Here is a 26013-nt window from a genome sequence, read left to right on the forward strand (position 1 = left end):
CGCACTCAGGCACAGCCTGAGAGCAGCCTCAGATACTCTCAGCCATGGCTCTGCCAGGTCCTCTCCACCTTTTCTACCTGATGTGCGTTTTACAGTCTGTGAGTCCAGCAGCAGAGAAGGAGCGTCTGAATGAAGGTAAGGAGGGGACCTCTTTCTGACCACACCTCCCCCACGAAGGCTTGCGACAGACCAAAGGGGAATTTATAATAAGGTTTATAGAGGATGCAAAGGTTAATAGCTTTGTTTGTATCCACATTTAACCCTTTCGGCACTGACAACTCATTGCAGGGAAGTGTCCGTTAATCGCACTCTCTTGCCTCTGGCTTAATAAATTGTGGGTTCCAGTCCCGCTCTAGGGACTTGAGCACAATATATTAGCTGATTCCCCCATTGCAGTACTATAGGACTGCTGCATTGTTGGAGGTGTTGTCTTTCAGCTGAAACATTAAACCAAGGCTCCATTCACCCTCTTGGATTACATGGCCATTACTTTGCAAAAGATCTAAGGAGTTTGCCCGTGTGTCCTGGCTAATACTTATCCTTCAACCAACACCTTGAGGTAGATAACAAAAACAGAAATGCCTGGAAAAACTCAGCAGGTCTGACAGCATCAGCGGAGAAGAGCAAAGTTGACGTTTCGAGTCCTCATGATCCCTCAATAGAACTAAGTAGAAATAGGAAAGGGGTGAAATATAAGCTGGTTTAAGGAGGGGGGGGGAAGAAGGTGGAGGGGGTTGTTGGGACAAGCAAGCAGTGATAGGAGGAGATAACCAAAAGATGTCACAGACAAAAGAACAAAGAGGTGTTGAAGATGGTGATATTATCTAAAGAATGTGCTGATTAAGAGTGGAGAGCAGGACAAGCAAAGTAGCTCTAGTGGGGGTGGGGTGAAATAAACCATGGGTGGAATACATTTAAAAATAATGGAAATAGGTGGGAAAAGAAAAATCTATATAAATTATTGGAAAAAACAAAAGGGAGGGGGAACTTTCAAATAGGAATCACTGTGGTAAAACCAGGAGCAGGAACCTTGGCTGATTCTTCTCCTCCCTAACCCATTGTCATAAAAAACCCAACGGGTTCGCCAATGTCACTATGGATTGTATGAGGGCGGAGTAGGTTTTTTGCCCCCATCTTGTTGCCCTTCCTCTCTGAGGGGAAGATTCTCCCCCCATGTTCTGCAGCTTCCCACAATGAGATAGAGATTTGGGGGTCATTGTGGAGGTTGCAAGCTGTCAAGTAGGGGATCCCTGAGATACATAGCGGTCCCTTCCCTCTTACAGAACATTTTTCCAACATCAGTGAATGGATGACAGGGGACAAAGGGGCCCTACAGGACCCTACATGGAAATATAACAAGAACTTGCACCTTTCAGGAGGTTACTAAGTGCTTTATGGCAGTAACTTTTGAACTGTAGATAGAGTATCTGATCATACCTCAGTTGTGGGAGTTTGCTGTATGCAAATTCTGACATAACAACAATGGCTACAGTTCAAAAGTTACTGCCATAAAGCACTTAGTAACCTCCTGAAAGGTGCAAGTTCTTGTTATATTTCCATGTAGGGTCCTGTAGGGCCCCTTCATCCCCTCTCATCCATTCACTGATGTTGGAAAAATGTTCTGTAGGAGGGGAGGGACCGCTATGTATCTCAGGGATCCCCTACTTGACAGCTTGCAGCCATCACAATGACCGCCAAATCTCTATCTCATTGTGGGAAGCTGCAGAACATGGGGGGAGAAGCTTCCCCTCAGAGAGGAGGGGCAACAAGACGGGGGCAAAAAAACCTACTCCGCCCTCGTACAATCCATAGTGACATTGGCGAACCAGTTGGGTTTTTTATGACAATGGGTTAGGGAGGAGAAGAATCAGCCCAGGTCCCTGCTCCTGGTCTTTCCACAGTGATTCCTACTTGAAAGTAAATGAGTGTGGGCATTGAATGAGGGACAAGCCAGGGCGGGGCACTGAATACTCCCCCAGAGTTGAACCTCCAGCCAACAGGCGACACATGGGCTTATACATGAAGCTCAGCAGCCTGCAGAAGGTATCAGCCAGCAGGGACCCTGTACCCCAGAAAACGGCGGGAATAGAGGGGAGAAACGTTTGTCTGTTTCAACAAATTTATTTCGTTTTATGCCAAATTAGTTTTATCTCCTATGTGACACTTTCACACAAACATTTGTCGTTGCCATAACATATTGATAGACATGTATAAGTATCCTCAAACACTCTCTTACACAGGGACACATGTAGAGAGCCAGCAGACAAATGGCGATGGGAAAGATGATCTTTCCGGGGCTGTTGCATTTCTTACGGGAAATCTTTCTTTTTTCAGTGGTTGTGTATGACTCTTGGAACAGCAGCCATTCGTTGAAAGCTAGTGCCAAGGTAAGTCATGAGAAACTTCCATTGCTCCCGTCCCTCGTTTTTCCAGTCCCAGATTTTCGACAACTTTTTATCTTATTCACCATAAAAATACAACTTGCATTTGTACGTCATCCCTCATCTAAAATAATATTAGGGGATTTAACAAGGTGAGGGGAGCAGTTTGGTGTGGTGGGGGGGGTGGGTAAGAGATCAAACACTCTCAGGACAGGTACAGCACGGGGTTAGATACAGAGTAAAGCTCCCTCTACACCGTCCCCATCAAACACTCCCAGGACAGGTACAGCACGGGGTTAGATACAGAGTAAAGCTCCCTCTACACTGTCCCCATCAAACACTCCCAGGACAGGTACAGCACGGGGTTAGATACAGAGTAAAGCTCACTCTACACCGTCCCCATCAAACACTCCCAGGGCAGGTACAGCACGGGGTTAGATACAGAGTAAAGCTCCCTCCACACTGTCCCCATCAAACACTCCCAGGACAGGTACAGCACGGGGTTAGATACAGAGTAAAGCTCCCTCTACACTGTCCCCATCAAACACTCCCAGGGCAGGTACAGCACGGGGTTAGATACAGAGTAAAGCTCCCTCTGCACTGTCCCCATCAAACACTCCCAGGACAGGTACAGCACGGGGTTAGATACAGAGTAAAGCTCCCTCTACACTGTCTCCATCAAACACTCCCAGAGCAGGTAAAGCACGGGGTTAGATACAGAGTAAAGCTCTCTCTACACTGTCCCCATCAAACACTCCCAGGACAGGTACAGCACGGGGTTAGATACAGAGTAAAGCTCTCTCTACACTGTCCCCATCAAACACTCCTAGGGCGGGGACAGCATGAGGTTCAATATAGAGTAAAACTCCCTCCCCTTGCTCACAATATGTCTTCACTCCATTTGCAGCCATCCTGTGGTTTCTGTGATTGAGGTTATTTATTCTAATAGCTGTCCTATAATTTTTATCCACAGTGGTCAGTCAACAGTTTTGCTCTGGAGAGCAATTCACCCCACTTGGTCTATCAAAGCTGCCCAGTGGACATCGGACCTCAGAATCTGCCTGAGGTCATGTGGACCGATCCAATCCCCATCAAGGATCCTCACCATCTCTTCCTAGACATGAAGTTTGCTCTCTCCAGCTGCCTTTTCCTGGATGGTTGCAGGGAGAATTTCAGTGTGTACTTCTACCAATCCAAAAGCTATGCCAGACCCAGAATCAACAAATCCATCAGGATCCCCATCAAAGGAGACAAGCACTTTCCCAAAGAGTACCTGGAAGGGCCCATTGACTGGAATAAGCTGAAGAGCACACTCAACACGGTCAGAGGGGAGAGCCTGGGTCTTGTCCACCGGTCAGTGTTCCAGCTGGGCTTTGTTTATGTTGGTCCCTGCCTCCTCCTCAGCACCTTCAGGGTCTATTACAAGAAATGCCCAGAGAGTCATCACAGCCTGGCTGTATTCCCTGAGGTCATGGGCAGCGGTGAGCTGGTCCCCGGCCAGTGTGTGAACAACTCGATACAAGAGGGCATCCTGCAGAGGCGTTGTGGCACAGATGGTGTGTGGGGACCCTCTGTTGGTCATTGTATGTGCAGTGAGGGTCACCAAGTTGAGGGGGATGCCTGTACAGGTAAGGGCTACTTTAACTACTTATCGGTTCCCGCACTGCCCAGGACCACTTACATCTATGTTTTACCACAGTCCAAGTGGCTTCTCTTCACCTTGCAGCCTATTTAGCGAGAGTTGGAAGACACTTCAACCATGGGAGGAGGAAGGCATTACAACAACTCCCATATTCACACGGCCATGTTCTCCAGTAGAAACTATTGGATAGTGATCAGAGGCAGGAATATTGATTACTTTTCTCATCCATGAACCATCGAAATCCTATTGGCCCCTCTGACTGATATAATCAAACTTGTTCTGGTGGTTGAAACTGGTTTTCCTGCTCTATAATCACTCAGCTGTTCATGGCTTTTATTGGCTGAATTTCCATAGTGTGACAGTGGGAGAGAAACATTCACTCCATTTTATTCTAGTTTACACCAAGTCCAATCCTTTCTGTGCTTGTTGACCTACAACAGCTCCCGGTTAAGCAATGCCTTGTTTTAAGATTCAAATTCTTGTTCTCAAGGTCTTTCATGGCCTCAACCCTCCCTATCTCTGTAACCGCCTCCAGCCCCTACAACCCTCCCTATCTCTGTAACCTCCTCCAGCCCCTACAACCCTCCCTATCTCTGTAACCTCCTCCAGCCCCTACAACCCTCCCTATCTCTGTAACCTCCTCCAGCCCCTACACCCCTCCCTAACTCTGTAACCTCCTCCAGCCCCTATAACCCTCCCTATCTCTGTAACCTCCTCCAGCCCCTACAACCCTCCCTATCTCTGTAACTTCCTCCAGGCCCTACAACCCTCCCTATCTCTGTAACCGCCTCCAGCCCCTACAACCCTCCCTATCTCTGTAACCTCCTCCAGCCCCTCCAATGCTTCCTGATTCTGTAACCTCCTCCAGTCCCTACAACCCTCCCTGTATCTGTAACCTCCTCCAGCCCCTACAACCCTTTGAGATACCTGCGCTTCTCTAACTCTGGCCCCATTTCCTTCCCCTCACCACTAGCAGCTGTGCCTTTAGACGTCTAGGTGCTAAACTCTGGAATTCCCTGACTGAACCACCCCAGCACTCCTTTAAACCTATCTGAATATCTCCTTATGCAACCTCATTAGGCGATTTAGTGTCAAATATTATTTAAATACCCTTCGGTAAGGCGCTTTGGGACATAAGAACATAACAGGGGTAGACCACCCGGTCTGCCGAGCTTGCTCTGCCATTCGATACGATCATGGCTGATCTTGGGCTTCAACTCCATTTTCCCGCCCTCTCCCCACATCCCATCATTCCCTGAAAGACCAAAAATCGGCCTATCTCAGTCTTAAATGTATTCAATGATGGTTGTTGAAGGGACGTTTTGCTATGTTAAAGCAGCTACTTAAATGCGAATGTTGCTCTTTTGCAAGTTTTCTTTCCTGAAGGTGCTGATGCTTGCTGGGAAACCGGCTCCATGGGTGTCGCCCATGACATACCTAAACGTCCATGCGCCATATATGAGTGCAGGCAGCGAGTGGGAGCAGGCTACTCCACCTTGATGGCGTCACAGCCTTGCCTTCACCCGATGAGCTTGCTTCCTGGCAGTACAAGGGGTCAGTATCTCGAACTCTGTTCGAGTATCTGACTGTTTTGTTCCCTCTCTTTGCCAGGGGTGCAATTCTATCCTTCCCTGAGCTGAGATCGTCTGGCTCAGATTGGGAATTCAATGTGGAACCACCGACTTGGCAAGTGAGCCTCGGTGCCCCAGTGCTGAGCCTCAGTCCAACCTCGAACAAGTGCTACTCACTGCAGCACTGAGTGAGGATGTCACTTTAATTCCAATGAGGTTGTTTCAGCCCCAGCTCAGTGGCAGCGCTCTTGCCCATGAGGCAGGAGGATGTGAGTTCAAGTTCTGCTCCATGCCCTGGGGCACTCTGACCAGTACTGGGGTCTGCTGGAGATGCCACCTTTCTGGTAAACGAGGGCCCGGCCCTCAGGCTCCCAGTCATTAAAAGAGGAACAATCTGTGGCGCTATTTGGAGAATGTACAGGGGCGTTTTCCCTCACAACCAACATCAATAAAAACAGATTATCTGGTTACTTATCACGTCGCTGTTTTTGGGATCTTGCTGTGCGCACGTTGGCTGCCTCACAGCTCTACGCCGACCACACTTCAACAGTACCTCCATTGGCTGTGAAGCGTTTTAGGGTGTTCTGAAGTCCTTCCTATCGAGGTGAGGGCCCATTCCCGCCAGTAACTGGCTGCACATTGCACACCAGACCAGGCCAGTGATGCTTTTCAACAAGAGGTAGTCTCCTGGAAGCAGTTTTGCCGGCGAGAAATGTTTTGATTTTGGAGCACTTTGTTTCGAAACGGCTGAGTCATTGCTCCAGCTGGAAATCCAGGGATGAACAATTCCCGCTCACTGAAGTGGAAAAAGGCCACGGAGCGATAGAAGACAAAAAATCCCCCTCCAACCCCGAGGTTAGCTGCGAGTTCAAAAGCTGGCTAATCCAGTGACTGTGGCAACCTTTAATTTAAACAGTATGAGGCACTCAGTCACTGCCTGAGACTTCACCGCTCCGGTGCAGAGGGGGTGGAGGACACCGAGTGGGGGGCTGCTGTTTGTGCATGAGCTTGTAACCACAGAATAGAACAAGAAGGGTGGGGTGGGATAGAGTGGGACTGAAGGCAAAGCTCTTAGCTTCCTGCTTCAAGATGCTTCAGATTTATTCTGGTTCTGCTTGTCTGGCTCCCTGGACATACAGTACTAATAACCAGCTCCAATGGAAAGTTCTCACAGCGATGCAGCCAAGTGACAGTTCTGATGCTTTGAATATGGAAAATTGCAGTGTCTGGTTGTCTTTCACAACAAGAGGCCTGGACACAACCCAACTGAATGAAGTGAAAATCCCTTTCCATCAGCAGGCTGTTAAAGGCCAATGTTTGTAATGCAGTTTCCATTGCCTTTCTCCAACTCAGCACCAACAAACCCACACAGGGTGGGAGTTGGAAATGGAAAAATGTCATGGAGGAGGGACTTTAGCTCTGTATCTAACCCCGTGCTGTGCCTGTCCTGGGAATGTTTGATGGGGACAGTGTAGAGGGAGCTTTACTCTGTATCTAACCCCGTGCTGTGCCTGTCCTGGGAGTGTTTGATGGGGACAGTGTAGAGGGAGCTTTACTCTGTATCTAACCCCGTGCTGTGCCTGTCCTGGGAATGTTTGATGGGGACAGTGTAGAGGGAGCTTTACTCTGTATCTAACCCCGTGCTGTGCCTGTCCTGGGAATGTTTGATGGGGACAGTGGAGGGAGCTTTACTCTGTATCTAACCCCGTGCTGTACCTGTCCTGGGAGTGTTTGAAGGTGACGGTGTAGAGGGAGCTTTACTCTGTATCTAACCCCATGCTGTACCTGTCCTGGGAGTGTTTGATGGGGACAGTGTAGAGGGAGCTTTACTCTGTATCTAACCCCGTGCTGTACCTGTCCTGGGAGTGTTTGATGGGGACAGTGTAGAGGGAGATTTACTCTGTATCTAACCCCGTGCTGTACCTGTCCTGGGAGTGTTTGATGGGGGCAGTGTAGAGGGAGCTTTATTCTGTATCTAACCCCGTGCTGTGCCTGTCCTGAGAGTGTTTGATGTGGACAGCGTAGAGTGAGCTTTACTCTGTATCTAACCCCGTGCTGTACCTGTCCTGGGAGTGTTTGGCATTGTCAAAAGTGCCTGAAATGGAAAAGTTTCCCATTCCAGTATTAACACTCAACACTTTGATCGAATGTTTTTTCTTAAAATGCCTCAAAGCCAGGGTGAGGGTGTGTCTTTTACACCCACTCTTGCTGCTCTAAGTCTGCTTTCTGTCTGCTTTCTCTGTTAGGCACAAGGGAAGAATGCAAAATGCAGTCTTTCTGGTGCCTGCTGTTTGATTCAGTGCCGTGTCTGAACCTCTGGGGTTTTTAGGTGTAGATTGGATGGCGCGTGCCTGGAACAGTGTTGCAATAAATGACGTTCAAAAATCAAGAGGTATGTTGACAAATAGCACACGTGGACTCTCCCTCAAACTAAGAAGTCCTTTTAATCACATTTAATTTTCTCTGTACACGCCGTTCATCCTCAGTGCGCTGAGTTCACTCACACTGACTCATTAATTGCCGAGACCTAAACTGTGAAACTCCTTACCTCCTCCTCTCTGCCGCTATTTCTTAATTTCTATCATCTATCAGGTCCTCAAATCCAAGCTTGGTGTCACCATTAAAAAATTTGAGACGTAGACTTTCAGCTTCACGGCTGGGACTAGGCGGATCATGGACATGTTAACGTGTCAGCTCAGTGGGTAGCTCTCTCTCGCTTCTGAGGGCGTGGGTCCAAGTCCCACTCCATAAACCCGAGTACATAATCTAGGCTGACCTTTTGGTGCAGTACCAAGGGAATGCTGCACTGTTGGAGGTTCCTGTTGGTTTCCAAACCCAGGCGCCCCCCCCCACATCAGCCCTCTCAGGTGGATGTAAAAGATTCCACGGTCACTATTTTGAGGAAGAGGAATCCTCACAGTGTCTTGGCCAGCATTTATCCCTCCAGCTGCACCTGGAACAGCTTGGTTATCTGGTCATTCATCTCATTGAGGTTTGTGGGAACTTGCCGTGTGCAAATTGGCTGCCACTTTTCTCAATGGGCAACATTTTCCCTTCCCCCCCCGTTGGTGGCGGGGGGGGGATGTGTGGGAGTGGGCACGGGCGGGCGGGTTCCCAGTCGGTGCCCCCACTCAGGGGCTCTCCGCCTTTTTACATGGGCGGGGCCAATTAATGCCCGCCCAGCGTGACATCCACTCGGAAGCGCTATGCGCTCCCTGTATGGGTGCGTGGGGGGATTCCCCTGAACTGGGAGATCTCCCTGAGGCAAAGTGCCGCCTCAGGGAGATCAGTGGAAGCAATAAACATTTTTTTGAAGGGTAGAAAAAATTTTGGCTGACATGTCCCCTCATGTGAGCCGGGACATGTCAATTTCTTTTATTTAAACATTTTATTAAAAAACTTAATACCCTCATCCCGCCCGTGGATGAGGTTTCATGTTTTTTCTGAAGGCCGCCTAGGCTCCCGGCCTGTCCGCCAACCTTCAGGTTGGACGGGCAGGCCCATTAATCATGTTAATTACTTTTTTAATGGCCTTAATAGGCCTTTGACAGCTCAGCGGGTACGCAGCTGATTCAGCTGTGCGCCTGCCGAACTGAAAATCTAAATGATGCATCGGTGACCGGAACAGGCAGCCCTATATCACGACAGTGACTACACTTCAAAAAATGTACTCGATTGGGTGTATAACACTTTGGGACATCCTAAGGCTATGAAAGGCGCTATATAAATGCAAGTCTTTCTTCATTACTCTGTATCAACGTGGACGATTATCTAAACCATGTTGTTTCCAACCTTGGTGATGTCATTCACTCTGGAACATATCCAACCACTGAAGTTTCTCAACGCAGTATAGAGCTTTGGTGAGACCACACCTGGAGTACAATTGTGTACAATTTTGATCTCCGTACCTAAGAATGGATATACTTACCTTAGAGAGAGTGGAATGAAGGTTCACTGGACTGATACCTGGGTTGAGCGAATTGCTCTATGTGAGGTTGAGTAGACTAGACCTATGTTCCCTAGAGTTTAGAAGAGTAAAGAGGCAGTCTAACTGAGACATCTAAAATTCTTAAGGAGATTGTCATGCTGGGAGAGTGTTTTCCTGACTCGGGTGCCTAGAACTAGGGATCACAGACTCAGAATAAGGGATCTGTCATTTAGGATGGAGATGGGGAGAAATTTCTTCCCTTAAGTGGTTGTGAACCTTTGGAATTCTCTACCACAGGGGACTGTGGATGAGTTGAGTATATTCAAGTTAGAGATTGGTTGACTTTTAGCTACTGAAGGATGCAAGGGATATGGGGATAATGTGGGAAGGTGTAGCTGATTAGAAGTTTAACCATGGATGTTATTGAATGATGGAGCAGGCTCAAGGGGCCGAATGGCCTACTTCTTTTATTTCTTATGTTGTTTTATTTAAAACACATTTCACTTGGGATCTACGAAAAGGAGGTTGCTTAGTCTACCTTGAAAATAATGGAGAGATGTGTAGATGTCTTTACATAGTCTCATTGCACATGTCAGTGTGGCAGGATGTGTAACATGGAGTGTAGCTGTCTGCACAAACCTTACCAATCTCAGTAACATACTGTAGGAGGCTGTTTTTGACATTATCAACGTAGTGAACACTGTATTTCAAAACACAGTGGTTGCCAGTCTAAACAAGTTCTCATCTGGAAACTGTGACAGAGAGTAATGTGGAATGGTTATGCAATTTGTGGAAAGGCATTATCAACTGGAAGCTGGCTTTAAATCTTGATTTAAAAACGCTCAAATCTTCAATCAGTTCAATTCAGTCCAAGACTTTAATCCTGAATTTAGATGTGAGGAAGGCTTCGAAACTAATTTCTCTCACTCTTGGACAGGGTGCAAGAAAGGGCTTTTCGTCTCACCTTGAACCTCGAACCTCTTCTCTCTAAGATCTTTATTGTCTTTGTTCTCTTGATACTGTCATCCTTTCTTCTCTGAACTGTCATCTCTTATTCCCATGCTCCAAATACCTTGTCCTGCACCTTTTTCTTCCTCACTGCATTGATGCATTCTGTCATTTTCTATTCCCATTTGATCTTTCCCAATAATTTAATCTTCCTCCAACCCATGGACATCTAAAACTCAATCGTGGTGTCAACTGACGCCTACTTCTTAATTTACCTTGTACACCAATCAGGGAAGATTGAACAAGCCGGAAAGTAGAAGACTTGGGGGGCACGGGGGTGGGTGGGGGGGGGCGGTCAGGTTGGCGACCTGATGGAAGTCTTTAAGGTTATGAAAGGGATTATGATGTTTCCACATTGGCTGGGGAGATCTGAACCAGGGGCCATAAATATAAGATAGTCACTGACAAACCCAATAAGGAATTCAGGAGATTTCCAGAGAGTGGTGGGAATGTGGAACTCGCTACCACAGGAAGTGTTTCGAAGTGTATAGTGTAGGTGCATTCAAGGAGGAAAGGAATAGAAGGCGATGCTGATAGGCTGGGATGAAGAGGAGGTGGAAGGAGGCTTGCGTGGAGCCTAAACACCAGCGTAGGTCAGGTGGGCCGAATGCCTGTATGTTCTATGCACCTTGCCGCCTTTTCACTGTTTTCAACCCATGGATCTCTCTGCAGATTTTCCAACATTTATTATTTTATATTCTTCTATAGCATCACCTCTCAGTTGCTTTTTTAATGATGAAAAGCCCAAGTTTCTCCAGTCTTTCCTTATAACACATACCTCTGACACTGGGAATTAGGCTCTTCTCTGCACTGTTTTTATGCTTCAGTGTCTCCCCTGTGTACCGGTAACCCTTTGGGTAAGAGGCTCCATCTGTCTGTTCAGGTGCATGTTAAAGGGACAATGTTGTTAGCTGGTAGCACTTTGAACCAATAGGTGGGGGTTCAAGTACCACACCCAGTCATTCCCAGTTCCAGTGCTCAGGGAGTGCTGCATTACCGAGGCGCTGTCTTTTGCATGAGGTGTTAAACTGAGGCCCCTTGCTGTGCTCTCTCGGGTGGCCGTAAAAGATCTCATGGCACTATTTCGATAAAGACCAGGGGTGTTCTCCCTGGCGTCCTGGCCAATATTTACCCCTCAATCAACATTACAAAAAAAAATTATCTGAACATTATCACATTGCTGTTTGTGGGAGTATGCTGTGTGTAAATTGGTTGCTGCATTTCCTGCATCACAACAGTGACCACACTTCTAAAGTACCTCAAAAAGCCCCAAAGTGCTTTAGGACATCCTGAGGTCATGAAAGGCGCTATATAAATGAAAGTTTTTCTTTTTACTTTTGACAATCCTTATTTGAAGTTGGTTTAATGCTTACGGTTTATTCATTTGTTCTGTCCCTCTCACAGCCTGTAAAATAGGATACTACAAAGACACAGTGGGGCATGGAGCCTGCATGAAATGCCCCATGAACAGTCACTCAGAAGCTGAGGCCTCCATCTCCTGCCCGTGTTTGAGTGGTTACAACAGAACTGAGACTCTCTCTCCTTCGGCTCTTTGCATTGCCATTGGTAAGATGTGCTGTGCCAGGGACTGTTCATGTTGGACAGGTCCTCAGTGTGAGATATGCATACGAGATATATGTCATGAGGCACCTTCTCATGGTAAGAGTGTAAAGGTGGATAAATGTTGGAAGCTGGATGTATCACAGGGGCAGGGAGAGATGGTCTGTTTGTGCTTTAACAGCAATCCTGCTGCTATTGATCTAGCTGCTCCAAGTCACTCATATTTTTTTAACGTGGCACTTATTGCTAAAGTATCTTTTCCATCCTCTGATCACCACAATCAGATGTCAGTCATGTGCTCAATGCATAGCACTCTCATCTTCTGCGCTGAAAGGCTGTGGGTTCAAGTTCCACTCCAGAAACCTGATTGCAAAATCTAGGCTGGCAATCTAGAGCAGCGCTGAGGGAGTGCTACACGGCCGGGTGTGCTCTCCTTCAGAAGAGATATCAAACTGAGGTCCTGTCTGCCCTCTCGGGCGGATGTAAAACATCCTGCAACCCTATTCAAGAAGAGCAAAGCCTGGTGTCTTAGTCAATAGTTGTCTTCCAGCCAAAACAGATGATCTAATCATTGGAATATTGCTATTTGTGGGAACTTTCTGGGTGCAATTTGGCAGACATATTTCCTACATTTCAACAGTTATTACACTTCAAAAGTACTTCATTGGCTGTGAAGCACTTTGGAAACTCTTGAGATGCTTTATAAATGCAAATCTTTTTTTTTCTTCCTGTCAGTGAAGACTAGGAGAGATGGTCTGTCGCTAGGGCTTCCATGGATTGAAGTTTCACCATGCGATATTGCAAACGAATGTGTTAACGTATATGAGTCTCTCGCTCCTAGTCCTTTCTGGTTTCCCATACAGACGAAAGATGCTTCTGCATTGTCCTGCTGTCCAATTCTGGTCCAACAAACCGGGCACTGGCTCATGGTACTGTTGACACATCACCTACAGGGTTGTGCACTGAGCTACATGAGGCCCAAGCGATAGGATCTGCAGTTGAACGCAGCCTGGAGATTTGAGTCACCTTTTGCCGAACACTCAACTTCTCCAGTACAGAAATGCAGAAAAACCGCAGAATCAAAATGTCATCTGCCATCCCCACCCCAAGCAAAAGATGGCATTGGGCTTACTGACTCCTCACTCTCCCCAGTAGGTGGGAACCTTGTGCGTGAGACCTTGGGCTTCTGATGTGTATGGAAGTAGGAGGGGATTGTTTTTCTCGCCAGTTGATATTACTTGCTGGTGTGATCAACAGAATTTGTTCTTGAACTCTAAAACTTTCCCAAATAGATGGATTATCACCATTGTTAAAAGGCCACATGTAAGGCTTGAACATATTCCTTTTATTTGCAGAGGATGCCTCTTTGTGTAGGAATGTATGTCAATACGTTGTACATGTTCAAGCCTTGCAGGTTTTTTGAACTACCCGGGAGCTTGGGGAGCCTATAGACCCCCGTTGCTTTCTCCTTGGCCAATAAGAGTCGACTTGCCAACCAACCAGCATCCTTTCCTCCTGTAGCACAAATTGTTCTGATTGTTTGAAATTCGGCATTCTTGCAGTTGCCCTGATGAGTGCAACATGTCTCTCTTTTCAGCAATACTTGACTTTCTTTGGGGATATGTGCAGGGTGTAAGGCAGGCCGTAGATTCGCTATGAGACTCAACTGACATGGACCAATTTCACCCCCTTTAAGTCTTGGTTTTAAGTTGCCCGTCTGTCCCTCTAATTTTTCTCCCTCCTCTTCCGGAGGTGCTGCTCTTGATGGGCTACAGTTCCGTGGGCACTGGCAAATCCTGCTGTTCCCTCCTCAAGCCAGCAAAGTTCATCCGTGAGCCTGGACATTGAATCCATCAGAGTCTAGCCCGATCCTGTCCCCACCCAACACTCGCACATGGACACTCTCCAGTGGGCGTCTTTGGGTAGTGGTTAGGGCTGACCGAATCTTTTTTTTTCAGTTTCCCTGGGTCAGAGATGTTGGGTTCAGTCGCAACAACCTTGACACTGTGTTTAGTGAGATTAACAGACTCGGCACTGTTTTGGAGGTGAACCCGGGGCTTTCCAGAACGATGTGACTCAGCACCACAGCAGACGGCATCTTTACCCACTGAGTTCTTGGGATATTACAGCACAGAAGGAGGCCCATTAGCCCTGCCTCGTCTGTGCCAGCTTTCGAAGGAGCTTTCTGATTAAAATACACCCTTCTACTCTCTCCATAGTCCTACAATTTTCTCCCCTTCCTTTATTTATCCTGTAAATAAATGATTGAACCTCCTCCTTCCACTGCCCTTTCAGGCAGCGCATTCCAGAGCACAACAGCTCCCTGTGCAAACAAATTCTTCTCACCTCTACCCTTTGGTTCTTTTGCCAATTATCTAAAACCTGTGCCTCTCTGGTTACTGACCACTGAGAACAGTTTAGGTTTATTTAATCCATCAAAACCCCACAGAATTTTCAATGCCCTCCATTAAATGTCCCCTTAGCCTTCCCTGCTGTAGGGAGAAGAATCTCCAATCTCCCCACATAAGAGAAGTCTCTCATTCCTTAGTGGGGAGTGCAACTAACCCTTTAACATTTTGAAAGGGCACGTGGTTTGGTGGCCAGGTAATTGGAATAGGTGTAGGATATAGCCTGCACATTACTATAAGTAGTTATGTTACTCGTCACCCACCCTCCCCTGATGTTTTGGTGTTCATATCCAACAGAGACTGAGGGACGTTTCCTCACCACCAGAAACTTGGCACTAGGAGGAGATGACAGTGGAGCTCTACAAACCGGGGTGATACTGGCAGCCTTTGGAGGTGCACTGCTAGTGGTCGTGCTGCTCATTGGCATGCTTGTTAGCTGCAGAATGAAGATGAAGGACAAGTAAGAATTAAATCCTGTCTGGGGGGGAGCAGACAGATCAAGAACACAACTCAAACTAGAAGAGAATTGCAAGGGAGCTATCAATCTCCTCAGTGTAACACTGATATACACACACACCTCACTGTAACACTGATATACCCCACACCCGTCACTGTAACACTGATATACCCCACACCCCTCACTGTAACACTGATATACTCCACATCCCTCACTGTAACACCCTGATATACCCCACACCCCTCACAATAACACTGATATACCCCACACCCCTCACAGTAACACTGATATACCCCACACCCCTCACAGTAACACTGATATACCCCATATCCCTCACTGTAACACTGATATACCCCACACCCCTCACAGTAACACTGATATACCCCACATCCCTCACTGTAACACTGATATACCCACACCCCTCACTGTAACACTGATATACCCCACACCCGTCACTGTAACACTGATATACCCCATATCCCTCACTGTAACACTGATATACCCCACACCCCTCACAGTAACACTGATATACCCCACATCCCTCACTGTAACACTGATATACCCACACCCCTCACTGTAACACTGATATACCCCACACCCGTCACTGTAACACTGATATACCCCACACCCCTCACTGTAACACTGATATATCCCACACCCCTCACTGTAACACTGATATACCCCACACCCCTCACTGTAACACTGTCTGATATAGCCCACACCCCTCACTGTAATGCTCTCTGATATAACCCACACCCCTCACTGTAACACTGATATACCCACACCCCTCACTGTAACACTCTCTGATATAACCCACACCCCTCACCGTAACACTCTCTGATATACCCCACACCCCTCACTGTAACACTCTCTGATATACCCCACACCCCTCACCGTAACACTCTCTGATATATCCCACACCCCTCACCGTAACACTCTCTGATATACCCCACACCCCTCACCGTAACACTCTCTGATATACCCCACACCCCTCACTGTAACACTCTCTGACATACCCCACACCCCTCACTGTAACACTCTCTGATATACCCCACACCCCTCACCGTAACACTCACAGGTATATCCCACACCCCTCACTGTAACACTCACAGGTATATCCCACACTGTAACACTTGGATGTACTCCACACCCTGATGAAAGGACATTGGCCTGAAACTTTAACTAATGTTTCTCTGTCCACGCAGGTTGTCTGGCCTGCTGAGTATTTCCAGCATGTTCTGTTTGTATAATAAAACATGTGGCAATTTGGGAAGGACAGTTGTTTGGAGCGTGGAGGTTTCTCTGCAATCTTAGCTGAAGAGCTGGAGTGATGCTAAACTGAGGTCTTACAGCACCATAGCTGGCGGGAGGGTGTAATTACAGAGTGATAAATTTCCAAATCCAGACATCCTCAACGTCTTAGTCACTAATAGTGGGCAATTCAGGAGAAACTCCTTCACCCAAAGGATGGTGAGAATGTGAAACTCGCCACCACACAAAAGCAGTTGAGGTTAGCTGCAATTAAAGTGAAGCTAGGTGAACACATGAGGGAAAAAGGAAGATTAGGAAATGATTGTCGGGTTAGATGGAGATTGGTGACTGGAGGCAAGAAGGCTGCAGTGACAAGTTGGGTTGAATTGTCTGTTTCTGTGCTTTGGATTCAATGTCATTTCTCCGTAACATGCGCCATTTCTATTATACATGTGGACGTGGAATTTATAATGAAAAAAGTTGGCTCAAATATGTGACATCAACATGACAGCAGGAAGTATATCCTTATGGACAGGAAGTATGTGTAAATATAAGATTTTTAACATGTTATAGTTAGATCTTTCAATAAATCAGCTTTTGTTTCCCAGGTGTAATGGAGAGAACGGATTGCAGTTAGTACCACTCAATACAGGAAGGTGCTTCAAGAAGAAAATGGAGGAAGTGCGATGTAAGTTGCCTGATACACTGTCTGATTGCCATGGTTTGGTCAATGATTTGAACTCTTGCTTCAACTGAATACATTTCCAATCCAATTTGTAAACAGGCAAGTCTTTTGGATATGTAAAGGTTTGCATTTCTCTCTTTTTCCTTTTCATTGTGCCTCTCACACATTCGTGTTCATATTCATCATTCTTTTTTCCCCATCTCTTCCATTTTTCTCTTTTTTGTATTTGTTCGTGTCGGACTTCGGAGCGGTAGAGAGCCATTCCAGATGTGGGCGTCGCTGGCTGGGCCAGCATTTGTTGCCCATCCCTAATTGCCCCTTGAGAAGGTGGTGGTGAGCCACCTTCTTGAACCGCTGCAGTCCATGTTGTGTAGGTACATCCACAGTGCTGTCAGGAAGAGTGTTGCAAGATTTTGACCCAGCGACAGAGAAGGAACAGCCAATACAGTTTCAAATCAGGGTAGTGTGTGGTTTGGAGGGGATCTTGAAGGTGGTGGTGTTCCCATGCGTCTGCTGCCCTTGTCCTTCAAGATGGTAGAGGTTGTGGGTTTGGAAGGTGCTGTCGAAGGAGCCTTGGTGAGTTGCTGCAGTGCATCTTGTAGATGACGCACACTGCTGCTACTGTGTGTCGGTGGTGGGGGAAGTGAATGTTTAAGGTGGTGGATGGGGTGCCAATCAAGCGGGCTGCTTTGTCCTGGATGGTGTTGAGCTTCTTTAGTGTTGTGGGAGCTGCACTCATCCAGGCAAGTGAAGAATATTCCATCACACTCCTGTCTTGTGCCTTGTAGATTGTCAGCAAGCTCTGGAGAGTCAGGAGGGGAGTCAGGACTTACTCACCATAGAACTCCCAGTCTTTGACCTGCTCTTGTAAGCACAGTATTTATATGGCTGGTCCAGTTCAGGTCCTAGTCAATGGTAATTTCCTGGATGTTGATAGAAGAGTATTCAGCAATGGTAATGCCATTGAATGTCAAGGGGAGGTGGTTAGGTTCTCTCCTGTTGGAGATGATTGCCTGGCACTTGTGTGGTGCGAATGTCACTTGCCATTTATGAGCCCCAGCCTGAATGTTGTCCAGGCCTTGCTGCATATGGGCATGGATTGCTTCAGTAACTCAGGAGTCATGAATGGTTCTGTGCAATCATCAGCAAACATCCCCACTTCTGACTTTATGATGGAAGGAAGGTCATTGATGAAGCAGCTGAAGATCGCTGGGCCTTCTCTTGTCCATTACTGTTCTGCTTCACTGTCTCACTGGCACTGATTTCTCTTGTTTCTGTCACTCTTGTTGTCTTCCTTCCCTGTAATTACTTGTTCTTTCCTCCTTTCTCTCTCAATTGTCTCAGTCCTTCTCTGCTGCTCCTCTTCCCTCCTCCCTGCCCTCTTCCTCTCTAACATGTCCATTTTTTTGTACCTTATTGAGGTTTGATTTACACTTTAATTGTATCTTGCTGTCCTTCTAGTGCAGCATCTGGGAATCAGTAACTCTCTGAAACGGAACCTGAAGATGGTGATGGTGGATCGGAATTTGCTGTCCCTGGGTCAAGTCCTTGGCGAAGGTATGTGAAATAGGAAGAAAGCCTTGAATTTATAAAGCACCTTTCGTTACCTCACGGTGTCTCAAAGTTTATTGCAACCAATGAAGTACTTATTCAACACAGTCAATGTTGTAACATTGGTAACCTGGCAGCTAACTTATGCACAGCAAGCTCCCACAAACAATGAAATAACAATCAGACAAACTGCTTTAGTGATGCTTTAGTGGTGTCCTGGTCAATACTTAGCCATCAACCAATACCTGGTAAGTATTGACCAGGACACCAAGGAGAACTCTCCGTATGCTTTTAAGAGTAGTGACTGTGGACTCCTTAAAGCCACCTGATGGACCTCAATTTAAATTCCCAAAAGACAGAACCTTCAATAGTGCAGCACTCCCTCAGTATTACACTGGGAGTATCAAAGTGGATCATGCGCTCACATTTCTGAAGTGAGAATTGAACCACAATGTTTTGACCCCAGAGGCAAGAATCCCACTAAGCCACAGCTGACACCTCAGGCAATGTGTGTCCGTACTGTGTTCCGATTACAAAGATTGCACTACAGGTGATAGGCAGCATGTATGTGGTGAAGGACCAAAGACTGAGTAAACTTTGTATCTTTGCTGTCCATCTTCAAAAGAGCAAGAGCTCTTATAAATAGACACCGGTTTATGCAATACTGACTGGTCTCTGCTTCTCTTCTTTTTTGCTTCGTGAGCTTGATCAGTGGGTTTCTCAATAATTCAATCAGTGGTTCCTTTTTCCTCCTGTCCTTTCCTGTTGGCACTGACTGTTGCTAGGCTATAACTCCACAGGCACCAGCACTCTCCCAGGACATGTCTATCTGAACCACCATTGATCGTAGGGGTCACAACAGCAACGGTTGATCCTGTCAGTACCTGACAAGTGCATTTTGTAGCTGAAGGCACTGGTAAATGATCAGTTCGAGAACTCTGGTTTCTTCCTTGCAACTCCCTGCCTCACTCCCCAACCTTCACCTCTCCTCTCCCTATCTTGGGAACACTGCAAATGACCACATAGCCCTCAAGCACACTCTTACCTGAGATTGAAAGACTTGGTATAGCCCATCCAGGTGTGCATGGCTCAGAACCATGCCAGGTGGAACTATTAACAGTGGCCAACAAACTTTCACAATGGAATTCAACGGGTGGGGTATCTAATGGTTGCTGGAACAGTATTGATGGGCTGACATCTCTATCTCTTATCCCTGATAATTAGGAGAGTTTGGCTCAGTGTACCAGGGAATATTCACGCAAACCAATGGCGTTGTCCAGAATGTTGCTGTTAAGACAATGAAACGTAAGTTCAAACTCTTGTGAAGTCAGATCTTGATGAACTTGAGACTGTTTTACTAAGAAATGATGCATTGAGGTTAAGATAACAACAGATTAAAAAAACATATTTGGTGTTATAAACTTTGAACAATAGGACATTTGGTCTGTTGGGATCCTATACATGGAAGTGAATCAAAAAGGATTTGATCCATTGGAATCTATAGAATATGTATGAGTAGGAAGTGATTTGGATTCCACACAATGGCACTGGAAGGGAAGGATTTTCTCCATTTCTATTCATTATAATCGGAGTGAATGGGAAGGAGTTGCTCCAATGGAATTGTGTACAATTGGAGCGAATGGGAAGGGGTTTGTGTCCATTGGGATTGCATACAGTGGGAGTGAATGGGAAGGGGTTTGGGTCCATTGGGATTGTGTACAGTGGGAGTTAATGGGAAGGGATTGGCCCAATGGGATTGTGTATAGTGGGAGTGAACAGGAAGAAGTTGGTCCAATGGAATTGTGTACAATTGGAGTGAATGGGAAGGGGTTTGTGTCCAATGGGATAGTGTACAGTAGGAGTGAATGGGAAGGAGTTTGGTCCATTGGGATTGTGTACAATGGAAAGGGGTTTGGGTCCATTGGGATTGTGTACAGTGGGAGTGAATGAGAAGGGTTTGGGCCCATTGGGATTGTGTACAGTAGGAGTGAATGGGAAGGAGTTTGGTACATTGGGATTGTGTACAATGGAAAGGGGTTTGGGTCCATTGGGATTGTGTACAGTGGGAGTGAATGAGAAGGGTTTTTCATCCATTGGGATTGTGTACAGTAGGAGTGAATGGGAAGGGTTTGGGCCCATTGGGATTGTGTACAGTAGGAGTGAATGGGAAGGGGTTTGGGTTCTTTGAGATTGTGTACAGTGGGAGTTAATGGGAAGGAGTTTAGTCCATTGGGATTCAATACAGTCAGAGTGAATGGGAAGGGGTTTGGCGATTGGAGCAATTTGAGCTGAGGGTTTCAGAATATCACACAAAAAATGTATTGCATAACATTACATGTATTGGTTTAGATGGGACTTTTTTCTAATAGCTTATTGTATAACACAAAGCACAGCCTTGTTCCAACATTGCTGCTCCTTTTCTCATAGCACCACCATATACATTACATGAGCACTCTGTTTGGTCGGGGAATTAATTATATGTATGTTGGAAGAATGCTGAAGGAGTTGCTTATTGATTGTGGGTTTTATTCCCCATTTCCCTTCCCTTTGCTCCTGAAGATGCTGCCTGTTGCTGTGGTGTGACCTCACTGGTACAGGCAGCTCTCCAGTACCTCGCCCAAGTGGCCGTTCTTCCCTGGGCTGTGAGTGTCGGCAGAATATTCTGCCGCAGAAAACATTGCAACCATGTCCACTCCTCTCCTCACTCAACAATCTGTTTTTTTTTGAGCAAGAACTACTGGATAGCAAACTGATTCATTCTTCCTCTCCCTGATCCAGCGGAGTCAGGGCAATTTAATGCCCCTGGTGGAGATCAGCTAATTCGGCACAGACTGGGAATGGAATGAGGAGGGTCTTGGTCCTACATGCTCATAAACACAATGGGTAGTACATTTCCCAATTGAGCCTACGATCCTGTTCTTGTACTAAATTCCTGATAACAATGCTCACGTACCAACTCGGCCTGACATGGGCTCAGGACCACAGATGTAACGTGAATCCCATTACTATGCATCCAACATGGCATTGCACAGCTTTGAAAGCTTCTCTTTGATTTCTAGAGGGACTTGATTCAAACCCCGAGCTGGAGTCATTCCTAAGGGAAGCAGAATTGATGCAGGGTTTCGACCATCCGAACGTCCTCAGACTTATAGGTATGAAACGTGGAGTTTCCTGATTTCGTGTGCTTTCATTTGGGAAGCTGAGATAATCCAGCCTAATAATATTCCTCTGCCTTGTTTTGCTGCTGACCAAGAGGAGGAGGCCTGAACTGAGGCTCGGAGCCACACAAATCAGCGAATTTGTTCCGCTATTTTTTTTTTATTGTTCTTTCATTGGGATGTGGGCGTTGATGCCAAGGTCAGCATTTGTTGCCCATTTCTAATCGCCCTTGAACTGAGTGAACCTTGCTAGGCCATTTCGGGGGGCAGTTCAGAATCAACCACATTGCTGTGGGCCTGGAGTCACATGTAGGCCAGGTCGACAGAGTTTTATCCTTAAAGGGCATTAGTGAACCAGATGGGTTTTTACAACGATCAATCACCATTACTGAGAGAGTTTTTTTTAAAAAATTCCAGATTAATTAATTGAATTTAAATTCCACCAGCTGCTGTGGTGGGATTTGAACCCATGTCCCCAGAGCATTAGGCTGGGCCTTTTGGATTATTGGTCTAGCGACATTACCACTGTACCACTGCCTCCCCAGAATCCCCAGCTAGAATATGTCTATATACAACTTCCTTTGCTTATCTGACTGGAAGAATAACGTGTAGAAATTACTCCCTTTTACATTTGAACACAAAGGGTCTTATTTATTTATTCCTATGATGTCGGCATCGCTGGCAAGGCCAGAATTTTATTGCCCACCCCTAGACGTGCTTGAAAAGATGCTTCTTCTCGTACCGCTGCAGCCTGTGTGGTGAAGGTATTTCCACGTTGCTGTTACGTGGGGACATTCCAGGACTTTGACTCGTGATGACGAAAGATATGCCTGACTTAGGCTAGTGTGTGCAACTTGAAAGGGAACTTGGAAGTGATGTTGTTCCCTTGTGTCAGCTACCTGGCTGCAGGTGTGGGAACTGCTGCTTTGCAATCCTAATTTTGCTCTCCTGCGTATGTGGTAACGTTTTCTCTACCTCTCTCTACCCCATTTCAACAGATTGACAGAGCACAGAGGAAGGATGCGTAAGACAGGGGATTTGAAGTTTAAAAAGAATTGTTACTGATGATTAGAAAGAGAGGTTGGCAGTTAAAGATGAGATAGCATCAAATTATTAGCTCTCCCTTGTCTGTTAACTGGCAAAGGTGCTCAAGAGCCTCCTAGATACAGGAGCAAGATTCAAGTCTTAGATGGAATTGGGATTTATAGAGTTCAGAGTTTTTATAGAACGAGTGAGTATTTGGAGCTGCAAAAAGCAAAAAGAGAGATTATTTTGTGATTTTAGATGAAACATAGGAACATAGGAGCTGGATTAAGCTGTTCAGCTCCTTGAGCCTGCTCTGTCATTCAGCTAGATCATGGCTGACCATCTCCCTGAAAGCCACTTTCCCCTGCTCTCTCTATATCCCTTGATATCATTAGTATCCAGAAATCTATCCATTTCTGTGTTGAATATGCTCAATGATTGAGCTTCCACAGTCCTCTGGGATAGAGAATTCCAAAGAGTCACCCTTCCCACTGAGTGAAGAAATTCCTCCTCATCTCAGTCCTACACAGTTTTCCCCTTATTCTGAGACTGTGTCCCCTGGTTCTCACCCCCACCCACCCCCAGCCAGGGGAAACATCCCATCCACATCCACCCTGTCGAGTTTTTAAAGAATTTTGTAAGTTTCAATGAGATCACCTCTCATTCCTCTAAACTCTAGAGAATACAGGCCCATTCTCCTCAATCTCTCATCATAAGACAGTCCTCCCATCTCAGGAATCAGCCTGGTGAACCTCTGCTGCATCCCCTCTACGGTGAGTATATATATAATACAGAAGAAGGCCATTTGGCCCAATGTGATACATGAAAGAGCTAAATATTAGCCCTACTTCCCTGAACCATCCTCATAGCCTTGCAACACTTTCCCCATAAGATCGAACCAATTCCCTTTTGAAAATTACTATAGAATCTGCTTCCACCACCATTTCAGGCAGTGAGATTCCAGATCACAACAACTTGCTGCACAGGAAAGATTCTCTTTGTCTTGAATCTGATTCTTTTGCCAAGTACTTTAAATCTGTGTCTGATGGTTACTGATGCTCCTGTCAGTGGAAACAGCTTCTCCTTGTTTACTCTTGCAAAAATTGCTCTTGATTTAAGTCTCTACTTAAACTTCTCCGCTCTAAGGATAACAATCCCAGCTTCCCTAGCATCTCCACATGTAATTGAAATCTATTCCCTACTAAGGACATAGACAGGTTGGCGGAATGGGCAGACAGGTGGCAAATGAAGTTCAATGCGGGGAAACAATGGGGCGATTCATTTTGGTAGGAAGAACATGGAGAGGTAGAATAAAATAAAATGTACAAATCTAAAGGGGGTGCAGGAGGAGAGGGGCCTGGGTGTTAATGTACATAAGTCATTGAAGGTGGTGGGGCAGGTTGAGAGCGCAATTAATAAAACATACAGTATCCTGGGCTTTATTAATTGGGGCATGGAGTACAAGATCAAGGAGGCTATGTTGAACTTGTATAAGACTCTGGCTCAGCCTCAGCTGGAGTATTACACCAGTTCTGGGCACAACCCTTTAGGAAGGATGTGAAGGCATTGGAGAGAGTGCAGAAAAGATGCATGAGAATGGTTCCAGTGATGAGGAACTTCAGTTATGAGGGTAGATTGGAGAAGTTAGGACTGTTTTCCTTGGAGAAAAGAAGGTTGAGAGGAAATTTGATAGAGGTGTTCAGAATCATGAACAGTCTGGATAGAGCAGGTAGGTAGAAACTGTTCCCGCTCATGAAAGAATCGAGAATGAGAGGGCACAGATTTAAAATAATTTGCAAAAGAAGCAGAAGTGATATAAGAAAAAACTTTTTCACGCAGCGAGTGGTTAGGGTCTGGAATGCACTGCCTGAGAGTGCGGTGGAGGCAAGTTCAACCGAGGCATTCAAAAGGGAGTTAGACTGTTATCTGAAAAGGAAGAATGTGCAGCGTTACGGGGAGAAAACAGGAGAATAGCACTTGGTGAATTGCTCATTCGGAGATCCAGTGCAGACACGATAGGCTGAAGGGCCTCCTTCTGCGCTTGTGTGATATTCGCCATTCCAATCAATTTCCTCTAATCCCTCCCCAAGGCCTTAACATTCTTCCTAGAGTGTGATGCCCAGAATTGGACACAATATTCCAGGTGGAGCCCAGCCAGTCATTCCTAAAGGTTCACCATAACCTCCGTGCTTTTGTGCACACCTCTGTTTGTGAAGCCAGGGATTTTCCGCCCCTGTTGGGAATACTCAGTGGTTATTTCTGTTGTTATTTCTGTAGGGGTGTCGTTCGAGGTTTGCTCTGAGGAACAAGTACCAATGCCGATGGCCATCCTCCCCTTCATGCCACACGGAGACCTCCGCAGCTTCCTCCTCAACTCAAGGCACAGAGAAAACCCCGTGGTAACCGGATTTTAATCATGTTAACCCATCGGAAGTCACTGCAACAGCCCAGGAGGCCACTGGTAGTCATGACCTCATTATGTTACCCAGGGCTCCCAGCTCCATTTGCTTCCAGGCCTCCGTTCAGGCCCTGTACTGTTGCGAGGTCTGAGTGAGCTGCTGTTCTCTCACTTTATCTCATGATCGAAAGCAGGTCCCTCTGCTCCTGCACCTCTTTTAGAGCTGTACCCTTTATTTTACACTATCTCTCTATGTTCTTCCTACCAAAATGAACCACCTCACGGTTCTCTCTATTGATCTTCATTTGCCACCCATTTCACCAACCTGCCTACGTCCTTAGTAGGGAATAGATTTCAATTACATGTGGAGACGCGAGGGAGGCTGGAATTGTTATCCTTAGAGCGGGAGAAGTTTAAGTAGAGATTTAATCAAGAACAATTTTTGCTAAGAGTAAACGAGGAGAAGCTGTTTCTACTGGCAGGAGAATCAGTAACCATCAGACAAGGAAGTATTGCTAGGAAACAGGGTTATTATATAATGCTGGGCCTACATTACAATAGAAATATTGCATTTATAATCCTTTTTCGCTCTTCCTGTGTGAAGTGCCCAGTCTTTAAAAACAACTGGCGTTTACATAACACCTCTAATGTTGTAAAACTTTCCTAAGAACCATTATGAAACAAATTTTAACATCAAACTACATAAGGAGACATTAGGGACAGGGGACCAAAAGCTCGGTCAAAGAGGTAGGTTCTAAGGAGCGTCTTAAAGGAGGGAAGAGAGGCGGAGAGATTTTGGGAGGATATTCCAAAGCTTAGCTCCCAAGTAGCTGAAGGCACAAAGTGAAATTATTGCTATGTCGAGTTCACTGGTTGAGGGGATTGCAGCCACAGACCCGCATTCCACATAGCTATTTCACTTCAAAATACCGTTCGTGTGGAGCACTTTGGTTTGGACAAGGAATGTGAAAGGCACTATATAAATGCAA

The 26013-nt window shown here is 46.2% G+C and overlaps 1 protein-coding gene across 1 annotated transcript in view; it reads left to right on the forward strand.

Annotated features, from left to right (window-relative positions):
- LOC144670187 (tyrosine-protein kinase Mer-like) overlaps positions 1–26013 on the forward strand; it is a 34897-nt gene continuing 8884 nt past the window's right edge. Inside the window, exons 1-10 of the mRNA XM_078532665.1 lie at positions 1–135; positions 2335–2387; positions 3355–4009; positions 11935–12096; positions 14796–14958; positions 16815–16894; positions 18353–18448; positions 19667–19747; positions 21502–21594; positions 24904–25025. Of these exons, the coding sequence (XP_078388791.1) occupies positions 45–135; positions 2335–2387; positions 3355–4009; positions 11935–12096; positions 14796–14958; positions 16815–16894; positions 18353–18448; positions 19667–19747; positions 21502–21594; positions 24904–25025 (1596 nt within the window). The 5' untranslated portion in view covers positions 1–44. The remainder of the gene's footprint in view (positions 136–2334; positions 2388–3354; positions 4010–11934; positions 12097–14795; positions 14959–16814; positions 16895–18352; positions 18449–19666; positions 19748–21501; positions 21595–24903; positions 25026–26013) is intronic.

The sequence above is a fragment of the Cetorhinus maximus genome, chromosome 31 (genome assembly GCF_964194155.1).
Source record: "Cetorhinus maximus chromosome 31, sCetMax3.hap1.1, whole genome shotgun sequence".
Classification (NCBI taxonomy): Eukaryota; Metazoa; Chordata; class Chondrichthyes; order Lamniformes; family Cetorhinidae; genus Cetorhinus; species Cetorhinus maximus.